A 24789-nucleotide genomic window follows, 5' to 3' on the forward strand; every position below is an offset into this window, starting at 1 on the left:
ATTAATTAATAATTAGTCGCCTAACATATTCATCATTAACAATATAGTGTAAGTAGTGAGTCCAAATATAGATACTTAGATATTTTCACGTAGAGGATAATGAACATTCAAGTAATTGGTGTGGATAAGTTCGGGAGATAGGTATTTTTGGCTTTTACACACATATATGGGAACAGACATTAATTCTAATTCCCTATCCAAATCTGAGTTCTAATATATAATGACTTTCATGTGTGCTTATTACACTAGCATAATAATGAACTTTAGTAGAAAGGATATTGTAGGATGTACTAACATGTTTTTGCTGCAGGTGATTTAGGTGGATTTGGTTCCATAATGCTTCACTTTCTTTGTTAATTTTTTTGATTTGCAGGCAGGGCCCCATTTTTTTGTATCAGGAGGTTTGAATTCCACCAATTTCAGCACACCTTAGTTGGTCATTAATAAAAAATTTATTTATAAAAAAAAAGCAAAATGTACTTTATTCTAAAAGGTAAAAAATAAATAACCAGTCCTGTAACTATTTTAGTGGTGTTCACAATGAATGTGCAAGTCTTGATTGTGATATATACTTTGAATTCTAGTTGAGGCATTCTATGCTAGTTATGCTCTAGGGAAAGAGGTTTGTTGTTGCAGGGAATAATGCATTACGAATGTCATAGCATGGCACACTTTCATGGAGGTAATCCAAGTCGCAATTCACACTTTTATAAATTTTCTTTTTGCTAATCAAAAGGAAAAATATGTCGACAGTTATATATGTCAGTTCCAAGATGCGATGCAAAAATCTCTTGTGACATATATTTTAAACCACACATTCATATTCGAATTTGAAGAGTCGATTACAATAAGATATTATAAATATCAATGTTTTGAGCCAGTCAATTTTGAGAAGAAAAAATATATGAATATACAATTGCTACCCGGCCCCAAATATATATAAGATTAATTGAATTTTTTGGAGAACAGCACACAATACAGATGTTCTCACGAATATTTGTTCAGAACTAGACAATAGATCTAGCTAATAAAAAATATAGTGATGTTCTCAACCATGTAACTGATGCGGCTGTAATCTTTATTTTCTTCTTCTTTTGAATAAGGTTTATGTAGCTACTTACCACGTTGAATACTGAAATACTTTTAGGACTAAAGGACAGTCAGACAAAGTAGGAGTACAAATGATCAACGGCGAGAAGCTTCAAATTTCTAAGTAAAAGCATTTTAATTAATGTCATACTGTTGTACAGCCAAATATATTAGGCAAACCCCCCACGTTTTTATTTGACTAAATAATAATCGTGTGAAAGAGACGCACACCTACACACAGGTCGACGAGGAGAGCGACATTTTAGAAAGAAGAAAACAATGATGGACCCAATAACATTATTTATTATTATTCATATAATTTGGACTTTGGAGTTTTGTACTGTTATGTACAACTCAGTTCCCCATTCGTGCTAATATAAAAGAACAACTATCCCTCGTGTGAGATTTGAATCAACTTTGGTGTATATATATAAACAAGAGAGAGCTAGCAGTGCAAGCTTTCAACATCCAAAACAACAGAGAGTTTTTGGCTTTAGAAGCTGAAGGAATATAGTTATCACAATGGGGAGAGCTCCATGCTGTGAGAAAATGGGGTTGAAGAGAGGGCCATGGACTCCAGAAGAAGATCAAATTCTCATCAATTACATCAACACTTATGGCCATGCTAATTGGCGTGCACTGCCCAAACTAGCTGGTACGTGTGAAGGAATATAATTAATTAACCCAATATTCTTATTGATCAAATGCCTGAAACAAGTTATTTGAAGAAAATAACATAGGAATTCAATTGTGGTACGTTTCATGAATATAGTTAACCAAAGTTTCTATATATCTCTTTTTGATCAACAGGGCTATTAAGGTGTGGAAAGAGTTGTAGACTCCGGTGGATAAATTATCTGAGACCGGACATCAAACGGGGCAACTTTACCAGAGAAGAAGAGGACACTATAATCAGTTTGCATGAAATGTTGGGAAACAGGTAATTAAACTAATTATATATTTTCCCTAGCTGGCATAGCATTTCACATTAGTATAGATAATTTAATCCAAGTTAACTTCAACTTAATGAAAGAAATTAATCCTTTCACCGAAAACCAAGAGGTTGAAATTTGAAAAACCAATAGTACTCAGGCTCAAACAGTGAAACAAAGATTCCCGGAATATCTTCATTAATTTCTATATGTTGGGTCCTTTTCTATTCTGTTCCATGAAGCTGATGGAGGAGCAGATGCATATGGCTTCATAAACTTCTACTCTTGGTAGTATACAAATTCATATCAAAATCTTAATTTATCGGCAGCCTCGTGTTTTCTTTTATTATTACTACTATTTTAAAGAAAGGGAATAGTTTAGTTACTGCTCTTTTTTTCAGATAATTGTTTCATTGTTTGGGCCCATGAGCACTTTGGTTTTTTCTTAGTTTTTAAGGGAAGCAAAATCATAATCAGTGGGATATATGTCGCTCTGCAAAGATTCTCTCTTTTGCTGCAACATTTCACGTGCTTTTTTAACATAATATATTTAAGCACATCATCATTCAATATCCCATGGCATTATTACTACTGTATTATTATGGTGACTTGGAGCAGCAAGCTATACCCTATTTTATTAATGAAAAATGTTAACCCAGGGGTACTGAAGGTATTGATTAAAAAAATTTAAATAGAAATATTTTTATCAAGAGAAAGAACATTCTACACAATAAATATTTTTCTTTCTTAATTTCTTACATAATATTCTAAAGATACTGATTAATGTATCCTTTATTAATTTATTTAATTTAATGAATATTTCCTCCATCATTATCGATCTTGTCCACTAATCTTGTGATAACCTTGTGCAGATGGTCGGCTATTGCGGCAAGGTTGTCAGGGAGAACAGACAACGAGATAAAAAACGTGTGGCACACCCACTTGAAGAAGAGGCTGCCACAAAATTACCAACAAAGCCATCACACTAAAAAACGAAGCAAAAAACAACCACCAAAGTTGGATGCGGACGCCTCCAAATCCAACCAAGACGCCAAACTAGAACAACAAGACCCCGTTAATATTCATGGATCGAACTCTGAGGACATGATGATGCCACTATCTCCTCCTCATTGTTCTAGCGACATGTCCTCCTCCCTCACCACCAGTGACAACAATAGTAACGTTAATATTATTAATAATAATCATGATATGTCCTTAAATGTTAATGATTATGATATTGACACCCCAGAGAATAATCTTGCATTGGACGAGGATTTCTGGTCGGAAGTTTTGTCATCTGATAATTCCGGCGTGACAAGCGGATTTCCGACCCTTGACTATGATCAGTTTCAACCAATGTCTCCTCTAGTGACAGAAGAAGGGGTCCTTATAGATTGTTCGTCGAGTACGTGCGACGATGGCATGGATTTTTGGTGCAATGTTTACTCGAGAGCTGAGGAATTTACCCAGTTACTGGAATTGTGATGTTAGCTATTGTTGTTGTTCTTAAATAGAGACCAAGTCCTTCATTCAACATGTCGTTGTTCTTCTGTTGTTTGGACTTGAATTAATTCCCTTGTTAGAAATTAATAAATCGTGTACATTGATGATTGTTACTGGACGTCATTATGTTTTTACCAAAAGCGTCATTTGTAGCAAAACATTGTTCCATAATCCTCATGAGTGTTGAAATAATAATACTATGTTCCTTTATATAGAATAGTTGATTTTTAATTAAAGACACCTATATTTTTTTGTTCAAGACAATCCTACTTAAACGGACAAAAGTTATTATGAGTGGTAAGATTCTTTTTCTATATATTTAACGTAATTATATATTATAATTTATGAGGGTGTTTAATAAGATTTTTTGAAAAGTTTACAAGTTATTTTTAACTAACTTATATAAGTTATTGTGATTAATAAACTTGAATCTGACATCATTGATTAATTTGGGAATTCAGTTTCACTCAAATATTTGTTTAGATCAATTATTTTATTTTTATGTTATTGTATTTGAGCACACGAAAAAATATATCATAATTTTCAGTAAAAATAAATAAATGATGCTAAAAAGTATTATAGTTAAAAAAAACATTTTTTGACCCCTTTTAAAAAGATTTCTATTTGTTTTTATTGTATCTAATAATTTGAAGTATTTTTTTATGCAAAAAAATAAAAAAATGTTCAAAATAAATCAAACTGAAGAAAACCTTTTACTCTATGTTTTCAATTAGTTATTAGGGGGAAGATAGACACTTTGCGCCTCACTATTTTTTCTTAAAAAAATAATAACAGAGTAACCGAAGAGAAGAAGAGAAGAGAAAAATGTTTAGAGATTAAATAAAAAATAATAGTGGTTGTGAACAAAGAAACTGATGATAATATAAAAGTAGTAGCGTAATTAACATGGTTTAAAAGAGAATAATGCAAGTTTAATAAGTGATTAAAGAATAAAATTGTCTAATGAATTGTGTAATCAAATGTGAGTATTTTCTTTATTATTGATATAACATAGATACATATAAACATTTCATTTTTTTTTTTACATATATCTATACTAATGTATTTTAATTTTCATTAAACATATTTACTTTTGTTTCCTTACTAATGTGTTGAGAGAGTTTTGTTTTTGTAAGATAAAAGTTTTATAATTATCTAATTAAAATGGTATACTGGGGAAACATTGACGGTATCCTTTTCCATTATATTTAATGTATTATTATATTTGCTAAAACAGTTTGTTAAGTAATTAAGTAATTAATATAATTATTAATTATACTTCATTAATATAATTACTTATAAATAATTATCATAGTTATGAAATAATTGAAGACACAATAATATAAAGAAGTTATATGTTATAAATTAAAACCCGTGAAAGCTTTGTAATTTTTTTAATTAATGTTGATGCCAAATAATACAATTTTCCTAAAGTATACAATATAAAAAACTTTATAACATTGAGGTGCGAGTGAGACGATGTGATATCGACATATCCATATATATATATATATATATATATATATAAGGGATATATAGATATTTCTTCATTATAAATATCCCATTAATACCTCTTTATTAATATCTATATTATATTTATTTATTCTTTTCCTCCTCTCTTTTATCTCTTTATTTTTTTATTTGTGTCACATAACATATATAAGTATCTATTAATCATTTATCATCAGTATAGTTTTTTTTTGTTTGCAAAAATAAAAAATAATATTAAAAATATATAATAATTTACACGTCATTATTGGGTTAAGTTAAATCGCTTGACTAGCATAAGTATATCCAAACTTGCACTATCTCACCTTTTCTCTTTTTCCTACGCAGAAGTTGTAGATTGTAGTTTCCATGTAATAAAAAAAAATAAAACTCTTCATTTTTCATCCGTTTTTATTAACTCTAATTATAATCACGCCGCCCACCATTTTTTTAACATAGTTCATAATCGTATCTTAGGAAGATTTGGAGTTATCTATCTATCCGACTAAAAAACTCAGATATAGGCTTATCTTATGTATGTAAAGGAAAAAGTAATGTTGTTAGACATGTAAATAAATGAATTAAAAATGACAACAATTAGATCAATTGCTCATGTGTGCAGTGTCTCACTTTTATACCGATCGAATGCTCTTATGTGGCCAAACTATTATTTTAATCCGGAAACTATATAGCGCTATTATGTTCGTTATTGAAATAAAGGAAATTTTAAATAAGTTTCTAAAATTATAATCAGTCAATAACATTCGTCCAAACTCAAATTAAAAAAAAAAACACTATTATTGCTTAAAAAAAAAGTGCAATGTTATAAATTATTCTAAAAACTTATTTATCGAATAATCCAACAAATTCTTAACTAAAATATCTTTTCAAATATAATTTTTTATTTTCTATTATTAAGAGGATGTTTCAATATTAATCTTGAACTACACACCTGTTGAGCCTCCAAGTACTTGCAATGAGCCAATGAGTAAGCATGACAATTAATTCAAACTCTTGGGCACCCGAATATTTGATCTCAACTTCATTTTGACTAAGATCGAGTTTTTAAACTTGTTTTTCTGAATAGATCAAATTTTTAACTAAAATTTATCATAAATAAATACTTTTGAATACATAAACATTATTATGCCGGATTATTATATCAGATAAGGTATTCGATCAGACTAAGGTGACATTTGACACATACAAATTGAAGGTTCCCTTGGACCACATATTCATATATGTTGTACAATAAATTTCGATCTTCAACATATGCGAATGACAAGTATTATTTGGTCGTGGTTATCACTACCGAACCCACTTAAAATAATCACTTGGTTAGAAGTACCTAACTATAATTAGAAGTATTACACAACTAGTAATTAAGATGTGATAGACCCAGACCTAACAAGATTAATATAAAAAGGAATGAACCTCGGATAAGAGGATTGATTCACTCTTAAATATTCAGAACATATCATTAATAACTCTGAGTCAAACTTAAGGGTTGAAGTGATGCAAATATTCGTTCCATTTGCGACAAGAACAATTATATTATAATTAAATTCATAAAAAAGTATAAAAAAGTTAAGTGTAAAAAATATATTTTAAATTTATGTTAAATACTTCATATGATGGTGCAATATTATTTTAATTAATTATGGATTTTTTAAAAATATTAAATTTCAATTAGAGATAAAAATTAAAAGAGACAAAAGGTTAAACTTCTTTTTCTCTCGAAAAAATGCTACAAGAAGAACACCTAATAGCATTATCATCTAAGATGAATATTTTATTGTAATCTATATCATTATATGAACGAGATATCTTTTTGATAAATCTCCACTTTTAGGTAGACATTTTTATCCCTTAATAATATTGTAATTCCTTCCTCCAATATATCTATTAATTAAAGGATAAAATAAGAAAAGCAAAACTGATAAAAGTTGGTTAGAGATTGGACAGAGAAAGAGACTATCACGATAAAAGTTAGTTAGAAATAACATTAATGTCGCAGAATATATCTCAAATGACAATAACTTCTTTAATATATTTGAAATAACTTTCTTTAAAATGAAATATTAAATCTATACCATTATTTTCTTTGAGTAACCTGATTAGTTTCTACAATTATTTTATTTAAATTAATTTAAAAACAAAGATAATAATGGGACAGTTTAAGAAAAAAGAGTAAAAAATAATATAGCCAGAGAATTTTACTTTAAAAACTTAATAACAAAAAAATAATGAGTTGAAATTTTAAAATTAAAAAAATTGGAAATTTTTAAATAATAGTATTTTTGAATTTTAAAAATGAAATAAAACAACAAATTTTCAAATAATAGTGATTTATTAAAAAAAGAATAGAATAATAAACTAATTCAGAATTTTAAAATTAAGAAAATGACCGTTTTTAAACAATAGTTGATTATGTTGTTCATCCTTAAAAATTTGAAAAGCAAAACTACTTCACTAATATATTCTATCAAGCAATTAAAAATATCAAATAATTTAATAAAATAGATATTAAAAAATATTGTTGTGAATAAATTTTCAAGAAAAAAATAAAAAAATTTATTTCTTAGGTTTAATTTGATTTCTTTATTTTTAAAAGTTTTAATTGGGTCCTTATTTTTTAAAATATATTTGATTTGTTTCTTTTTTTTTTTAGTTTCAATTAAGTATCTTATCTTTAAATTTTTTTTATTCAATTTAGTTATATTTTAAACCAAATTTAACTGCATTTCGAAAAATGTTTGAAGCTAACATAAACCAACTTAATTTTACATAACAGGAGATCTAATTGAATTTTTAAAAAATAAAGAAATTAAATTTAATTTCTCTTAAAAAATAAGATACTTAATTAAATATATTAAAAATAAAGGATTAAATTAAACATAATAAATAAATTAAGAAACAAGAAGAATAATTTAGTTAATATTTATAAAAAAATTATATTTATATATATAATAAGGACAGCGACTGGCTGTGTTTCCGCTGGTTCTTATAAACAAAATGTATCGGTAAAAATCCAAACTGATTCAAAGTATGGGTCAATATTTTATTGGATTTTATTGTAATTTTAATTTATTTATCTATACAATTAGGTTCTATGCTTCTGTAATTTCTATTTTTGGGTGGCTTTGGCATTGTTCTGTTCAGTAATGTCCAGATTTCTATTCAAATGTGTTATTAAATATTCTTCTGCTTCTTTCTTTTGACTTGTAGAGTTTGAAACATAAAAGAAAATGGAAATCTGATCCCAATTACACCAATTCATGGTACGATAGAGGTGCTAAAATCTTTCAGGCAGTCAGGTATCGAACAGGTGCATGTGAGAAGTAAGTGATGTCTCTCTGTCAAATTATGTGTATGTGCACATGTCTGCTTCTGTTATGTATGCTCCATATGGTTTTGATCTCTAAGTCGAACTTCTGACTGATTTTGTTGGCTTCTTGAGTGGAATTTATCTGCTATTCAACATGTATTTGGTTTATCAAGTTATTTTATGTTTTAATTAGTTTTTTCCCCCTGTTCTTTAAACTACAAAATAGCATAACAGATGGGATGGGTTAGTAATTGAGTTTTCTTTTTTCTTTTTAACTTTATTGCTTTCTTTTGCTTTGTTCTAGTGTTATAATGTGAATATTACTTATGAATATGTTATTTAATTATGTGTCGTTATTAGGATATACATACACACATATATTCTCATTTTTTCTTTCAAATTAAAATATTTATTGAGTACTTCAGTGTTTATTTTCTTGTTATAGCTGTGGTCATGCGTGGAAAGACCTTGGAAACTGGGAGCAAAATGGACAAATAAACACATTGCCTCTGATGAAAAGATAGAAACTTTTGAACTTGACTATGATGGCAAACGGGACAGATGGAATGGTTATGATGCATCAACTTATGCTCGAGTCATTGAGAGGTACGAAGCTCGAAAGAAGTACTTAAAAGAACAGAAGCTGAAGAAGTCGGAGAAGAGCAACCAAAATGATGAGGATGAAGAGGAAGAAAATCTAATGTTAGATGAGGCGAAAGTTGATGAGAGCAAACAAATGGAATTTGCAAAGGTTGAGAAGCGTGTGAGTACAACAGGTGGTAGGAGCACAGGAACTGAAGTAATTTTATGTTGTCATCATTATAATATTGCAATGCCAAATTACTTTGTTGCATGAGATTATCTCTTTCATTATTTATCTTGGACGAATTGGAGCTGAATTTATTTTTCTTCAGGAATCAACTTATTCGAGAGGATACTGCAAAATATCCTATTAATGCTGCGGTCAATTCTGCACACTGTGATCCCAAGACCAGGTTCACGCGTGAAGATCCACTTCCGGATGCAGATCCAAATGAAAAGTTTTATGGGGTAACTTATCTCTTGAATGAAAATATATTGCTATGTTTAATTTATTTTTATTCCTATTGTTAATCTTGTATTTGGATTAAAACTGGTTTTGTACTGTAGGGAGATAACCAACATAGAAATAGTGGGGTAGCTTTGGAATTCAATGAAATTTACATCATGCTCGGGAAGCATTTGAGAAAGGACAAGATGTTCACATGCAAGCAGCTCCATCCAAAGCTGAATTTTCACTATAAGAATTTCAAGACCGAGAAGGAGAAATTGAAGTCTCAAATGAAGGAAACCATTATCGAGAAGTATATGGCAATGCAGCTGATGAGGACAACCCTCCAAGAGAACTTCTGCAGGGTCAAAGCGAAATGCAAGTTGAGTATGATCATGCTGGTAGAATTATTAGGGGCCAGGTAAGATATGCATTCCAAATCTTTACAGTGCAGCTAGCATTTGCAACTTGCATGCGTTTTAGTTTCAGCTTTAATAGCTATTGCACTGGTGCTGCTGGAATATTTTGTTAGTATCATTTTTTGTGTCTTATTGTACACCCTGTGAAATTAATCACATTTTTGTGCCAATAAGTTTGTTGACCTTAATTACCAAGGTCGATATATATGTAGATTTTACTAACGTGTACATCATTATTTTTTAATATGAGACTCTTGATATTAGTGTTACATGCCCCCTGACATTAGCAGTTTGGGCTTGAAGGGTTTCTAAGTAATGAAAAGTCATGCACATATATGATTTGACTTACATTTTTTTTATAATAAGTAATTGTCTTTTGGTGCTTTCATTATAGGCACTGAGGTATTAGTTTTTTTAATCAGTTATCTTTCATGTCATAGTTGTAAATTAAGAAAATCAAAGCTTTAACTTGTTTTTACGAAAACTTTTAAATTAAAAAAAAATCTCAAATAACTTCTACGTATCCTTAAGCTTTTATTGTATGTTCAAACTTGAAGTTATTTATTAAGTTAAAAAAAATTGGGTTAACATAGTAGTCTTTCTATTTTGTTTACTATATCAATAAATGAGGAAATAACAAACAAAACAACAAGTTTATAGAGTATCCAAACATACTAGTCATTAACAAGCTAATAGATCTATTATAATTTGACAGTTATTACACAACAACTTTTACTGAGATCCTGGATCAACTATAGCATAGTGACCATGTCTTGCTACAAATTTCTTGCTATCATCTCTTGCTCTGCCATCTCTTGTCTGAATCTAGTGATGAACTCCTCTGCTCGTTCATCTATTCCTTGCATTTGAGGTGAAGCTAAAGCCAAAGATTCCCACACGTCATCTGAACTGCAAGATCCACAACCCTTTGTTGTTTCTTCTCCCCCAGAGAGCCTTTCAGTTCGTGGCTTGTGTGCTGTCTGTGGCTTCAAATGCCCCACCAAGTCACATGAAGGCTCTCTAAAGAGCTTGTCAATATACACAGGTGCAGGCTTCTTGTGGAACCCGAAGATGAAGCTTCTCACTGTGGCTAAGGCTAACTTTTTGCTGCGAAAACGTTTGGTAGCAAGGAACTTAGGAGGGGCCTTGGTAACCTTTTTAGTGGTAGTTTTTGAATAATGCTTTCTAGGTTTCTTCATGGCTTTGGATTTGGACTTATGAAGCTTACCAAGGGTGGAAGTGAAGCTCTTCCATGCCTTTCTAGCAGGTGGAAGGCTTAGCCTTAGCCTTAGGCTTATGCAGGATTTCATTGATAGGAGGAGAGAGCAATGCTTCAAATCAGAAGAGGAGGATTTAATAGGTGGGTTAAAGTTAAACTCAAGTTCAAATGGAAACTTGGGTCCTTAATTTATAACATGGTAGCATGGGTTAGATTCCCTTTTTTGCAGTGTCATGTTGCGGAATAGTATATTACTGTATTCATATATGGTGGTTTTGCTGTGAGGGGTGGCTTAGTTATTACGCGCTCAATATTTTTTGACAAGACGAGCATAAAGCTGCAGTAGGTAAAATCTGCCAAATTCTCCAGCACCAACGACCTAGCTTGCTTAATTATTAAGCTGACATTAACTTAAATCTAGAATCTACCTCATTCTTTTTACTTGATAATTTGTTAATGATTTACACTATTAATTTGTTAAGTAAGAGACAAGACTCGGTCTATTTCAGAAATTGTGTGTGATCAGCATAGCAATAAATTCTCACTTGTTTTAAACATTTTATTAGCATCTCATATTTAACTTTATTTTTTTTCCTATCACATGATAAATTCTATAATAACTATAACTTATTCTGTCTCTAAATGTCTTATAGCATAAATGTTACAAAAAAACAAAATGTTCAAACATTTTTCATCAACTTTTTCCGTTATTTTTCATCAACCTCTTGAACTTTCGGCCAAATTACACAACTTGTGCAAACTATGTATGAAGTTTGTAAACACTTTTCCAAATTTGTAGTAAGAGAATAAAGTTATGAGATAAGTAAAGCCAAAAGGTGAGAAAGAAAGGAATGTTTTATTGCCATAGATGGAGTGCATTATTAGGAGGGAGGGAGTGTGCAACTGTGTTAGAAAAAGAAGAGGGTTTGAAATAAAAAGATTATTTAAGTCATTTGTGTTTAAAAAAGAAGAGTGAGAGTGTACTATAGTTAGAAAAAAGGAAGTGAATATAACAAATATCTTAATAAAATCTTTTTAGTTAAACTGGACCCCTTAAGTCATCCAAAAAACCTTTTAGGCTTAACAAGTTGGCCTATTTAAAAAATTATAAATGATCTTCATTATTAGTATTATGATTATATTAAATTTGTTATAATTGTTTAAAATCTTACATTTATTTATTTTTTTAAATGTTAATTATGTTAATCTACATAAAAAGTCAAGTTAAAGTTTATTGAAAAATAAATTTATGTCATATTTAAATTTCTTGTTGTAAAATATATTTTTAAATAAGATTATGAACATTATATTAAACCTTAAAAATATGTTTATATCATATAAATAAGTTAGATTTCACTCTTATAAAGTTTCACATACATATTTTTATCTATCTTAATGTTAAATTATCATAAATTAGACCATTAAAATATGCTTATATGTCAAACCTAATTCTGCTCAAAGTATTTCTATCCTACACATATCAATATCTGAATGAATTAAGAGCTATCACGTTTTTGTAAAAAAAAAAAAAAAAAACTACAGAAAACTATCACATTTGCAAGTTTAGAGGCAGAAACCCACACGGCACAGTCTGTTTGTGGAAAAGACTGAGATTTAATTATAAATTTTATCACCTAAATTTTATTATTTTATAAATTTTATCACCAATTTATTTTTGTGAATTTTACTATTTAAGTTTTCAATTTTTTCATATTTTACCACTATTGAGTGTAAAAAGAATAAACAAAACCACTTCGTTTTGTTTATAAGAATTGACTATTGTATGGTGAAGAATATTAGTTACAAAATTATTTAAGTTTACTAAACAATTTAGTACGTGTTTAGATGAACATTTCTAGAATTAATTTTGATTGCAATTAGTTTATTTAAAATTGATTTTGAAATAGAAGTGATTTATGTTTATAAAGTTAAACACCAAATTAATCGAGGCCTAGTTATAATCTCAAGAAAATGTGATGATTTACTCAAGTTATTCTATCTTTATAATATTTTCTTACAGGTCATTGTTTTATCTATTTTTATCATGTCAATCATTTTGTTTAAAAGATGAAAAATAATAATAATTTTTTCTACTCTTAAATCACAAATGTATAGATTTAATGAAAAATGTTAATAGCAAAATTTTTGACACACTTCCTTAAGTATACTCTTTATTATTATTATTAAAAATTAATAAGTTTCATGTAGCATTTAATGAGTTTCTCTCTAAATATTATAATTGTGAATAAATTTTAACTAATAATGTATGTTAGAAGTGTTTGATAATGTTTTGCTAGACTCTTCTAGATACAATACACTAAATTCTATCATATTACAAAAAACCGAATCCACCCATCACATAAAGACCAAGCGTCTATGGCTCTATGCGCTGTACTTATAAATACAAGTTAATGATGAAAGAACAAAGCGTAAGTTTCAGTGGTGAGTGAATAATAATGGTATCCAATTCCACGGTGAGTGTAAAGCTACATTGAATGACAAGATTTTCACGTTTTTTCGGGTAAGTTTAGTTTGGTTCCACCACAACGGAACCAACGCGTAACACAACACACACCAAAGAAAATTAAAAGACAAATGAAGAAGTATGGTGGCGAATAACACAAATACAAAAATCAGTACTAATTTCCTCCATTTCCAATGATTCCAATATTCCAAAATCAAATCACAAAGTAGTGGATTCTGAGTCTATCCAAGAAAAAAGACCAACATTAAAAAGGGTAAAGTGAGTGGGCCTTACCCAATAACACCACTAAACGTTACTGGATCAGCATGAGTATATACTATACGATACTATACCAACAATGCTATATGATTAGGTTAGCCAACAACAAGTTATTGTTATTGGCTTGAGAAGCAGCTGCAGCGTGTGACACCAACGCTTTTATGACCAAAGTCTTAACCTGCCAAGCCTTGTAAGGGAAACCCTCCAAAGGGGTTACCGTTGATGTCTCCCGCTCCAGAATCTAACCACAGCATTAACAAAATTGTCCCACATCTGTTAGAGAGATGATGTAAAAATAAAATATATATAAATGCGAGAAAATCCTCACTAAGAACTAACTATCTTTTAGTGCTGAGTTGACTCACGCCGCCTTATGAAGCACAAACATAAGGTGACATCATTAACAACGGAATAGAACACTATGTTTCTTACTGTGCCGTGCATCTGCCTCTGCTCCGAGTGTAGAGGAAGCCGGCTATACCGTGTCTCTCTGCCGCTGCAACTAAGTGGGAAGATAGGGTTAGGAGAGACAAAAGAAGAGCGTGGTGCACAGTGAAGCCATTCTTGTCTCTTCTTCTTCTAACTCTGCTGTGGATCTCAAAATAACATCACTAGCGTTTATAATTATATTATTTGTTGTCTCACTCTGAAGGATTTTTTCATTCAAGTTTGGCATGTTTCAACTTGAGTCTAAAATGAATCAATCATAATTTTTTCATTAACCATGATTTTTTATAGTGTTGTAAACTCAATTACAAGTTTTAAACTCAAGTCTAATTGAAGATATCATAAATAATTAAGAGTTATAAGTTTAGTCATATTATTTGTTCCATGTATATCTTTAATCATATTATTTGTTTCATATATTTAGTCATGTCATTTGTTCTATATACGCTCTTAGTTAGACTCGAGTCATTTTAGTAATTACACATCGAAAAATTAGAATTTTGTCATATAGAACCTTCAATTGTACTATCTGTCATCAAACTCCAAGCTTGGAAAACAAAATGGTTGAGCAAAAACTAGATATTGGAAAAGAAGAGAAGGTGAGAGGAATGGCATATCCATTTCTATGTAATAATAAAACCACAATATAGTGAATCAACACTAATTAATATCCCAATAGTCAAGCAAGAACTAGTAAAATGTCATACCATTTCTTAAGAACCGGATATGAAAGATAGGATTTGTCAATGTATTTTAAAATATATTGTTGAAATTTCTCTGACATGCAATCCTGGTGTATACTTGGTTGTCAAAACACCCTATTTAATCACTTCAGAAGGAAATAAGTATTTCACCTATTTGTCATGGGGGTGACAAGGAGGTTACACGTTTTTGTTGACACAAAAAAGAAATACGTATGCATAATTAGAAGTTCAAGCATCAAAACCGGTTACAACTGTTTTTACATTTCATTAAAGAGAAACTGTGAAGTCTTACAAGATACGATCGCTTCTGTTTCATTACGTGATTCCATTTCTTTAAACACTGCTGGAATTCTAAACAGAACAGAACGTACACTTCATACATTGCCGTGTAATTGGCACTTCAACTGAAAGACATCACGGTATGAGGTTGTTCATTTTGTTGATCATGAATGTAAAGTGTGTGGCGAAGTCTGCGAAATTAAATTAGCATATTTTGAAAAAAAAAAAAGATTACAAAAACAAAAAAAGTGGAGTATACTAATACTAGAGGAAAGTACAAATAGCAACTGACAAAAGTTTGTCTTCTTTAATGTGTTTTCTTCATATTATGTTAGTGAGTGAGTGAGTCAAAAAGTGCTTATATGCATACCCAAAGGTTTGTAGTTTGTAGCATTCGATCCATAATGTGTTCTTATTAATTTATTTGATAGTAAAGTGCGTTTCTTTATAACATAAACATCATTAACATAAGTTTATTAATTACATGGTGACAATGAGGGGATTTGGAGAGTGATGAGAAGCAGGGCTAGACAAAACAGCCTCCTTTCTATTATTCTTGAGCTCGCTCACTTCCTCCGGGCTCAGCCCAAAAGCATTCGCAAGCACTTCTCCTGGGATGGCAGTGATGGCCGAAGTGGGCCCCACCAGCGTCCCCATCATGGCTCTGTCGTTTGTTCTGAAAACTATGTACTCCATCCCATCCCTCCCGGCTTGTATCGCCACCGCAAAGTTCTGCGGCACCACCACCACTCGACCCCTTCCAACAGCGCCGCTGAACACCGACTTTCCCTGGGAGTTCACCACCTGAACCCACCCTCCTCCACTCGTCACGTAGGCCACGCTGTTTGCGTTCATGCTCCAGTGTGGCACGTAAATACCACTCTGCAAAAGCAGAGCACCACCCAATTAATACCAATTTCACTTTTCTTGTATAAAAAATATATTATAACACATATATCAAATATGGTTTTAAATTGTCTTGCGGTCGCGGCGATCGTTAGAAAAATGCGGTTATTGTGGTTGTAAGTGTGGTCCTGATGCAATTACTATATATATATATATAAGATTGAAGGAAAAGATAACAACAACTAGCAAGTAACATTTGGTAATATATTTGTGTGACCTTGTAGAGTTTAACCCATTGGGCGCTGAGACGGAGCAATTTGAGAACGGGGAGGGTCAAGCTATTAATGGTGCGTACGCGACCAGCTCTAGGGTTGAATATGTCGGCGTGTGAAGGGTCAGCAATGTTCTCGTGCAGCTTCAAAGTGCACAAGATTTCTTCCAACACATTGCTACGCTCTCTCCCTTCACCACCTTCCTTATATCTCTCTCTTCCTTTTTCTTTTCCATGTTGTTGTCCTTTATGTTCATGCCACTCGCCGCGTTCTCGGCTTCTACTTTGCTCTTCCTCTTCTTTATTTTCGCATTCACCACATCCCTCGTGTTCTCCTATGTGGTGCTTGCGCTTTCTTATTTCTTTCTCTTGTACCACCTCTTCCTCTCCTTCTCCTTCTTTGTGTTTTCTTTCTTTTTGGCATTCACAGTGTTCTCGGGTCTTGGGTTTTTCTTCTACTTCTGCTTCTCTAACTTCGTGTTCCAAGGGTGGCCTGATAATGCTAAGACCTTTTTCCACTTTTATGATTTGGTCACCTATGTGTGACTGAAGCTTCTTTGTTATCCCCACCTTCACGTTCGATGCTTCTGCTAAGAACCGCGGGTCGAAACCACCGAACATGTTTATATTGTTACCTTCTTCTTGCTTGCGTCCACAAGGGTGCTCTTCTTTTGGGTTCCCAGCAAGATAGAATCTCTAATATATACCACCATATTAATAATGTCAAGGGAATGAAAAAAGAAAATTAAAAAAAAAACATCCTTAACATCATCACCAAATATATATGATGAACTAGTATATACTATACATGTGAAGCCGATAATTTCTTACTCTGGGGACACGATCAAGCTGGTTTTCGAAATTGGCAGTGTCAAGGAGGGTAATTACAACAAGAGAAACATTGGCGTAGTTGTAGGTCCAGTAAGGAATTCCAGGTGGAACTGCGAATATGTCACCCTGCTTCAGGTAACGAACCTTCTGGTGGCGATCATGTTCCCTCTCCCGTTGTGGCTCTTCAAAAGTTTCGTCACAACCAGGAATTACAATTCCCAACACTCCCTCACCTGTCAACTCATTAATTAAATATACAAAATATATAAGATTGGTTGGATAATTAAAAAAGCTTAATATTTATTGATAAAATAATAAAAAATAATTAGTTAGTTATACAATTTTACTAGATTAATTAACTTGAATAAGATAATTGATTAATTGATGAGGAGGAATGAATATGAGGTTGTTGGATAACCTTGGAGTACGAAATGGAGTTCGGGGTAATTAACGTAGGATGGCAAGTGAAGGCCATTGGGGTTGATGGTGCGCTTGATAAAGGCGACGCCAGCGCAACATAGCTCAGGGTGGCTAGCGTTCCATGTCTCTGTGACACCACCTTGGGATTCGATGAGGTTGTCAGGTTTCAGTGCATGGATGGTATCGAGTTGGCACTCCTGCTTGAACTGGCATTGCTGTCGTGCTAAGCACGTGCACGTGAAGAAGAGGAGAAAATAATAATGGAGCGCAGAATGGTTAAACATGGTGAACTGAACAGATGCGAGGGATAGCGAAGGAGGAATTGCTACGTGGTGATTTATGGATTACTGAGAAGCGTGAACGAGGGACACGTCACTGAACATTAGTCCCTGAGATGTAGACATTCTGCAGCCTGCATGTCTTTCAAACCCTCATTTCTTACACCTCATCAACTTTGTTGGCCTTGCGGTGCCTCTTCACACAATGATCCAAACTCATTAATTTCTGCTACCTTAACTTGTGCTAAGTCATTGTCCTTTCCTTACTGATTCTCCGCGTCTCCTCCCTGCTCAGTTTTTATATAGATTAATTAGAATTAATGCTTCTTATATTCTTTTTCTTAATAATACTGTAATTTGGTTATAAGAATAAGTAAATTAATAACTCGTAATTCTTGATCCATGTTTAAGTAGTTATTTATATGATTGTAAATTTAAGATATACCTAATTGAAATATTTGATTTTTTTTTTCATTTTTTAAGTTTGTGTTCGTATATTAAATTAATGTTGTTGGATATAGAATCGACTTTCACATACATGATACATGCAGTCATGTCTATCTAGACTAGGTAGGATATAGTAGGCATTGAATAAAGGCAGCTCTTGTTATTATATGAATAGATGTTGTGTCTCCAATCTTCCGAGTTCAGGTCATAAAATCCAAATTACTTACACCTCACTTTGTTAGGGCATGCAGGTGGCTTTGAACTATAGTCCAGGAAATACAAATTAAGTGGTCCATTTTGATTTTGTGCATGAGGGAGGGAACAGGAAGCAAAATTATTGCTGGGTCATTATAAGATTAAATAAATAAAACAAAGGGGTTGAGACCATGGCTACAAACAACCTGATGGTCTATTTCTATTGTTCTCGAGATCTATATTTTGCTGCAGACGATAACATGGACCCTGGACCCCGGAGAAAAGTACCACAAGCAGTTACGTAGAAACGCATACGAAACCAATGAAGGTTCTTACAAATAAATTAGAGCGCACAACATGTCACGAAATTCTACAATAAAAACTATTATATATCATTGTCAAAGCTAGCTATCATTTGGACCAATTGTTTTCAATACTATTTTCCTTATTTTGTTCTGCAAGAAGGATAAGAAAGAAACAAAAGAATAAAAAGAAAAGAGATTTGACAGAAAATTCATTGAAATTTCTCTTTTAATTTATGATTTTCCCGCATAGGTACTTGAGTGACTCATTACACAAGGGTACAATTACATTACCCGTTATTTTATACTTAACAAAGGGCAGCAAAGCCTTTGTTGTTTTATTCGTTCTTATTTATTGCTACGCACACTAACTAGTGCCCAAAAGGACAAAAGTGTGGTAGCACATGCAAAAAGGGCTCTAAGCCACAACTCTCCTCTGAGACTCCTTAGGTGGAACCAGGAAGCTGAAAGGGTTGTTGTTCTTGACCTGCCTGGCCTGCTGCCTCCTTAGGTTAAAAGTTTGCTGAATCACTTCCTCCGGCAATGCGTTCAACAATGAGTTTGCACCTGCAAGGTTGCCGATCGAGGGTCTATCATTGGTCTTGAATGAAACATACTCGAAGTTGTCGCTCTGTGATCTTGCAGCCACCGCAAAGTTTTGTGGCACAATTAACACCTGTCCCTCTTGCAGCTCTCCATCAAACACTCTCTCACCATTGCAATTCACCACTTGTACCAATGCCCGTCCATTCAATGCGTATATTATGCTGTTTGCGTTCAGGTTGTAGTGTGGCACGAACATAGCATTCTGCACCATACATCAAGTGTACGTTAATCATAACATATCTTTTTATTATCACAGTAATTATTCCATCTCTCAATCATATCTCTTTTCTTTGCAATCCTATGAAAATCATATATATATGATTTTGTTAATTAGTGTACTAAGTACATTAATTAAAAAAATTTTAAAAATGTTTATTATGAAGATCATATTAAAACTTAATCTTAGTAAAATTATTTCTCATTCCTTAACCAATATCCAAAAAAACTGGTTAACATTTTCCATAACATATATATATATATAGACATACAGCGCATATTTGCACCAAAAAAAGACAAAAAATAATGCATATGCATGCAGGTGTTAAGATGATTTTGTCACACATTTTAATTACTATATATAACTATTAGTATCATTTTAACATTTTTTGAGCTTTTATAACATGAATTAATGATGTAAGTACCTTGCGGAGTGATCCAAACTGGGCACTGAGTTTGAGCCACGAGAGGGCTGGGAAGTCGAGGCTGGTAGCGGTTGTGATGCTACCAGCTTGAGGGTTGAAGATGTCAGGTGATGAAGTCTGGCCAATGTTGTGGCGAAGTCTCATTGTGCAAATGGTCTCGTCAATGCCATTTCTGCTTTGGCTTTGGCAATGTTTGTCTTTCTCGTCACAATCTGGCTTCTCCTCTTCCTCGGGTCTTTGTTGCTGCTCTTCCGTGGGTGGGCTTATCACGCTGAGACCTCCTTTCACTGTCACAATGGCACCCTTCTCTTCCTCTTCGTTCTCACCTTGTAGCTTTCTCACTATCTGCCTGTCCACGACGAACGCATGTTCCAAGAATTCCGGGGCGAAGCCACTCAATATGCTGCCTCCTTCGTTTTCTTCTTCTTGCTGACGCTTTCCTTTCTGGCTTTGAGTACCTCCTTGCTGCTTCTGTGGCTGATACTGTAGAAACTCTTGCTCTTGGTTCCCAGCAAGATAGAATCTCTGCCAAGTGTATATTTTATCAAAACAAATACTTGTTAATTCTGTAACCAGTATTAGAACTTAAGAGTTCTAATCTTAATGCATGTTACAACGTTGTCCAATTTCTTTTTTTTATCAGCTACAATTTTTTCCAGTTATTTAAAGTGATTTCACCACGAGGACCAAATTGCATAAAAAAACACAATTATGAAGATAAAATTGACATTTAATCTATAGATACTAAATTAAAAAGTGCAACTGCAAACAAACCAAAAAGATATTTAAATCTTTAAAGAATTCTAATATCTAATGCTATATATGTGGCTCACGTACCCTAGGCATCTGGTCGAGCTGGTTCTGGAAGCTGTTGGTGTCAATAAGAGAAACGGCAACAACAGGAGTGTCTTCATTGTTGTACATCCAGTATGCAAAACCGGTTGGCACTGCAATCAAATCACCCTCTCTGAAGTGATAGATCTTCTGGTGACGGTCTTGGGGCCTGCTGCTTTGTCCTTTTTGTTGAGGCTCTTCAAATGTGCTAGGACAACCCGGGAATATCATGCCAAAAATACCACTACCTATTCACATTAAACAATCACAAAAACATTACTATAATAACCATTTTCGTTTCAAAATGTTTTAATTCTGAAAACTGATACAAACAAAACATTATCGATGTCCTTAACGTTACTCTTGAGGGTTTTGCTAATATGGTTTTTTTACCAGTGAATTATAGATAAAGAATATCTTAAAATATACAATGATATAATTTGCTAATGTATTCATACTAAAAAGATAAGAATATGTAAGTTGATAAATCCCGCAAGTATTTGTTAATGTAGGAAACAGTTTTAGTTAAAAAACGCATGAAGAGTGCATTAAGTCAATTTCCAGTTTTTATTTTATTATTTTCCAATTAAGTATTTGTTTTGAACAAAAGTTCAGCCGTTGATGTTTCTTTTCTTGCAATTTGTGCAATGATTTGTTGTACTAAATAACAGTCCTCTGCTAAAAAAATATAGGTATATACGTTAGTAAATCATACATACATACATATATATATATATATATATATATATATATATATATATATATATATATATATGTATGTATGTATTATAAAGTGTGGATAAAATGAACCTTGTTGAATAAAGGTTGTAAGTTGGATTTTTTTCGATTAATATTTTTAATAAAACTAATAAACTAATATTTGATGATAAAATAAAAAAACCTTGTTGGATGTAGATCTCCTGGGGAGCGTTGGTGTAGGAAGGTCTGCGAAGGGCGTTGCGGTTGAGGGTGCAGCGAGAGAGGGCAACACCGGCACACTGGAATGGCTTGTTGTTAGGGTTCCATGTCTCAATGAAGCCACCTTCTGACTCTATACGGTTATCCGGTTTGAGGGCATTGAGGCGTTGGATCTGGCACTCGTTTTGCTGTGGCTGCTCTCTGAAACTGAAAGCGAAGCAGCAGCCACTGAAAAGCAGAAAACAAAGGGAAAGAACAAGCTTAGCCATGCTGAGTATTATATTCAAGGACAAATGGAGAGAATGTTTGTGTTGTGAAGCGGAGAACCTGAGGCGTGGTTATTTATAGGGAAGAGAGGAAGGTGAATGAGGGACACGTCTCAGAAGTGGGGTGCTGAGCTTAAGACATTCTTCAGTATGCATGGCTATGGAACCCTTCTGTCTTACACCTCATTAAGTTAATGGTGTAAGGTGGCTTCGGAATCTCGATTACGTGACAAAGAGAAAGGTGTTTCAGTGTTTGTATTGCAAATGGCAGAAACCCATGATGTCCTGGGGGTGGGGGGACCATGCATGGTTTCATTTCTTTTCTTCCTGCTCGCTTCTTTCTTTCCTTTTACATGCAGGTTGATTATTTATAAATTAGACTGAATTTCAATTTCTTTCTCATTTTGTTCTTGTAATACTGTACTTTTATAAAGATATTAACATTTTCAACCAAATAAAAATTATTTTAACTAGATTTAGATTTTAAAATAATTATTATTTATCAACATATCGAGTGGTATTGATTCGGTCCTTAGGTTTCGGATATGAGTTCTATGAATGTAAAAGAAAAATTTATTGAATAAGAGATCTTAAAAGTGATTAGTGAGATTATTCAAAAGTTTATCATTTAATTATTTTTTTCTATTGGTAATTTTAGTTCACCTATTTCAGAAATAGAGATTTTTTTATTTTAAAAAATATAATTTTAGTTTAGTTCTCAATTTTATTTATGTTTTATGCTTTTTATTTTAATTTAACTTAATCTTAAACCTAAAAAATTCATTTAAAGTGTCATCAATAAATTATTTGTTCAATTAAAATATAAGAAATAAAATAAATAAATGACAAAATTGAAAATGAAATCAAAATTAATTGTGAATTTTTTAAAATTGAAGGATCAAAATTTTTATTTCAAAATAAAGAGACTAAAATTACAGAATAAATAAAATAAGATCACTGAAGTTGTATTTAAACCTAAAATTTTCTAATTAACTAGAATTAAAGTTTAATTCTGATAATTTATATAATTTTTTATTATAAAATTTTATTAGGTAAATTACCCGTATAAAATTTTAATTCTAATTAGAGACCAGGACAAATAACATGTAAAGACCTGTATTTAAATTTTGTCCTTTTAAAAAACTCCTTTCTATATATGGTGGAGCACACTTGAGCTAGAGCCAGTGACGGAGCTATATTGTTACTGTCATGAGCTAAATTCTTAAAAGTGTTATTCCCGGTTCAATCTTCATCACTCTATGGTCTTCAATTTAAATCAATAAACTGGTGATCAGTAAAGGTTATCATCCTACATTCATAGACTTGTTAGTTTACGTGATAAACTCACTCCAGCACGTTCTAGGGGAAGGATTTGTAAGGTAACCTCTAATAATGTGGACCCTGATTAGAGCAAGAGACATTCAATGGTCCTCTCATTTTACGCCAACAGAGTTGGTAACCATCCTTATAAATAGCTGTGATCTAAGACCATTATGTGTTATTATTTATTACTTTGTCAAAATCATTTTCTATAGTCTATACCCGCTCAGCTCACTTACTCCTAAACTAACAACCACCCAGAAAAACACTTGATCTGAGTGTGGACCCATATTCATAGGATTAGTGAGTAATGCGTGACCACATGTTCCATACGTCTTTTAATTAATGGAAGAAAACATCCACTATGACTATGAGTCTATGACTATGCATAGCACACTACTTACTAGTATATAATTTTAAAAATGAGACCAGTGACCACATAAATTTAATTAGGTCAGTGACCACGAATGAAAATGGGATAACCATCATAAGTTCGGTCCCCTATAAGGCTATAACCAAAAGGACGAATGCAACTAGTTATATGTGCATTTAGGATTACTGGTATTTGGTCAGATCAAATGTGAGAGTTCTCAACAAGTAACAGCTGCAGAAAATAATCATTGCTTTCTATGCAACTTGTAGATAGAATGGATTTATGGCAGCAATAATATAACGACAAGAACAACAAGGCCAAAATAACAAATATTCCAATCAGTTAATAATGTGAAGAAAGTTACCTTTTTCAGAGTCCAATGCAGTATCAATATCACCAAGTACCAACCATCACATATATATGCAGATCCCACATGAGCATGGCTCCTGCATGTATCATACCACCTGTCATTTAGAACTTTTAAGGCAGCATCTTCAAGTTGAACCCACGCGACAAACGGATTCAGCAATCTGTAGGAGTTAGCTAGCTTATCTCGTAAGTTGTAACCAGAAATGCACGTGTAACCATCTTGTATTAAGCCATACCTGAACAGAGAAACTCACTAAATGACTATAAATTATTTGTTAATCATGCTCATCTAATATTAGACAAGGAGAGCCATGCAGAACTTGCACATGCATGTAACTCATTCAGAACTTGTTGAAATTTGAAACTGAAAATGCTTTCCAATGGGATAGTCTTACATTTTCTTTTGTTGAATGCAAATAATATCTGAAGATGAATGAAATCATTCACTGTAATTGTACATCAATTTGTATGGAAAACATGTGAAAAGCACACAATAAAGTCTTCAATATGCATAACCAATGTGTCATAAAATATGCTAAATTCTGTTCGTATCCCACCAGTATCTTAAACCTATATTTTCAGCTTTGTAACATCATAATAGCAATCCAAATTCCCTCCACTAAACACAATTTTCATTTTCATCACACTGAGAAGGTCCTCACCAAAAAAGGACTCTGCCTCTACAAATTCA

General features: G+C 32.3%; 4 protein-coding genes and 1 pseudogene across 4 annotated transcripts; 2 read left to right on the forward strand and 3 right to left on the reverse strand.

Annotated features, from left to right (window-relative positions):
- Positions 1 to 1494: 1494 nt before the first annotated feature.
- On the forward strand, positions 1495 to 3716 carry LOC114399604 (transcription factor MYB14-like). The gene is made up of 3 exons (XM_028361810.1): positions 1495 to 1744; positions 1900 to 2029; positions 2894 to 3716. Exons 1-3 carry the CDS (start codon positions 1612 to 1614, stop codon positions 3504 to 3506), a joined length of 876 nt encoding a protein of 291 aa, XP_028217611.1. The 5' UTR covers positions 1495 to 1611; the 3' UTR covers positions 3507 to 3716.
- Positions 3717 to 8574: 4858 nt separating this feature from the next.
- Positions 8575 to 10665, forward strand: LOC114398847 (annotated as a pseudogene).
- LOC114399476 lies at positions 10424 to 11256 on the reverse strand. The gene has a single exon (XM_028361678.1). It carries the CDS (start codon positions 11097 to 11099, stop codon positions 10566 to 10568), a length of 534 nt encoding a protein of 177 aa, XP_028217479.1. The 5' UTR covers positions 11100 to 11256; the 3' UTR covers positions 10424 to 10565.
- A 4348-nt stretch (positions 11257 to 15604) lies between these two features.
- On the reverse strand, positions 15605 to 17891 carry LOC114399738 (conglutin alpha 3-like). The gene is made up of 4 exons (XM_028361955.1): positions 17548 to 17891; positions 17130 to 17362; positions 16305 to 16994; positions 15605 to 16063 (listed from the first exon to the last, which is right to left on the reverse strand). The coding sequence occupies exons 1-4, from the start codon at positions 17831 to 17833 to the stop codon at positions 15662 to 15664; spliced, it is 1611 nt and encodes a 536-aa protein (XP_028217756.1). The 5' UTR covers positions 17834 to 17891; the 3' UTR covers positions 15605 to 15661.
- A 1079-nt stretch (positions 17892 to 18970) lies between these two features.
- Positions 18971 to 22095, reverse strand: LOC114399300 (glycinin G3). The gene is made up of 4 exons (XM_028361467.1): positions 21754 to 22095; positions 20856 to 21100; positions 20019 to 20543; positions 18971 to 19579 (listed from the first exon to the last, which is right to left on the reverse strand). The coding sequence occupies exons 1-4, from the start codon at positions 22037 to 22039 to the stop codon at positions 19190 to 19192; spliced, it is 1446 nt and encodes a 481-aa protein (XP_028217268.1). The 5' UTR covers positions 22040 to 22095; the 3' UTR covers positions 18971 to 19189.
- Positions 22096 to 24789: the final 2694 nt, after the last annotated feature.

The sequence above is a fragment of the Glycine soja genome, chromosome 19, assembly GCF_004193775.1.
Source record: "Glycine soja cultivar W05 chromosome 19, ASM419377v2, whole genome shotgun sequence".
Lineage (NCBI taxonomy): Eukaryota > Viridiplantae > Streptophyta > Magnoliopsida > Fabales > Fabaceae > Glycine > Glycine soja.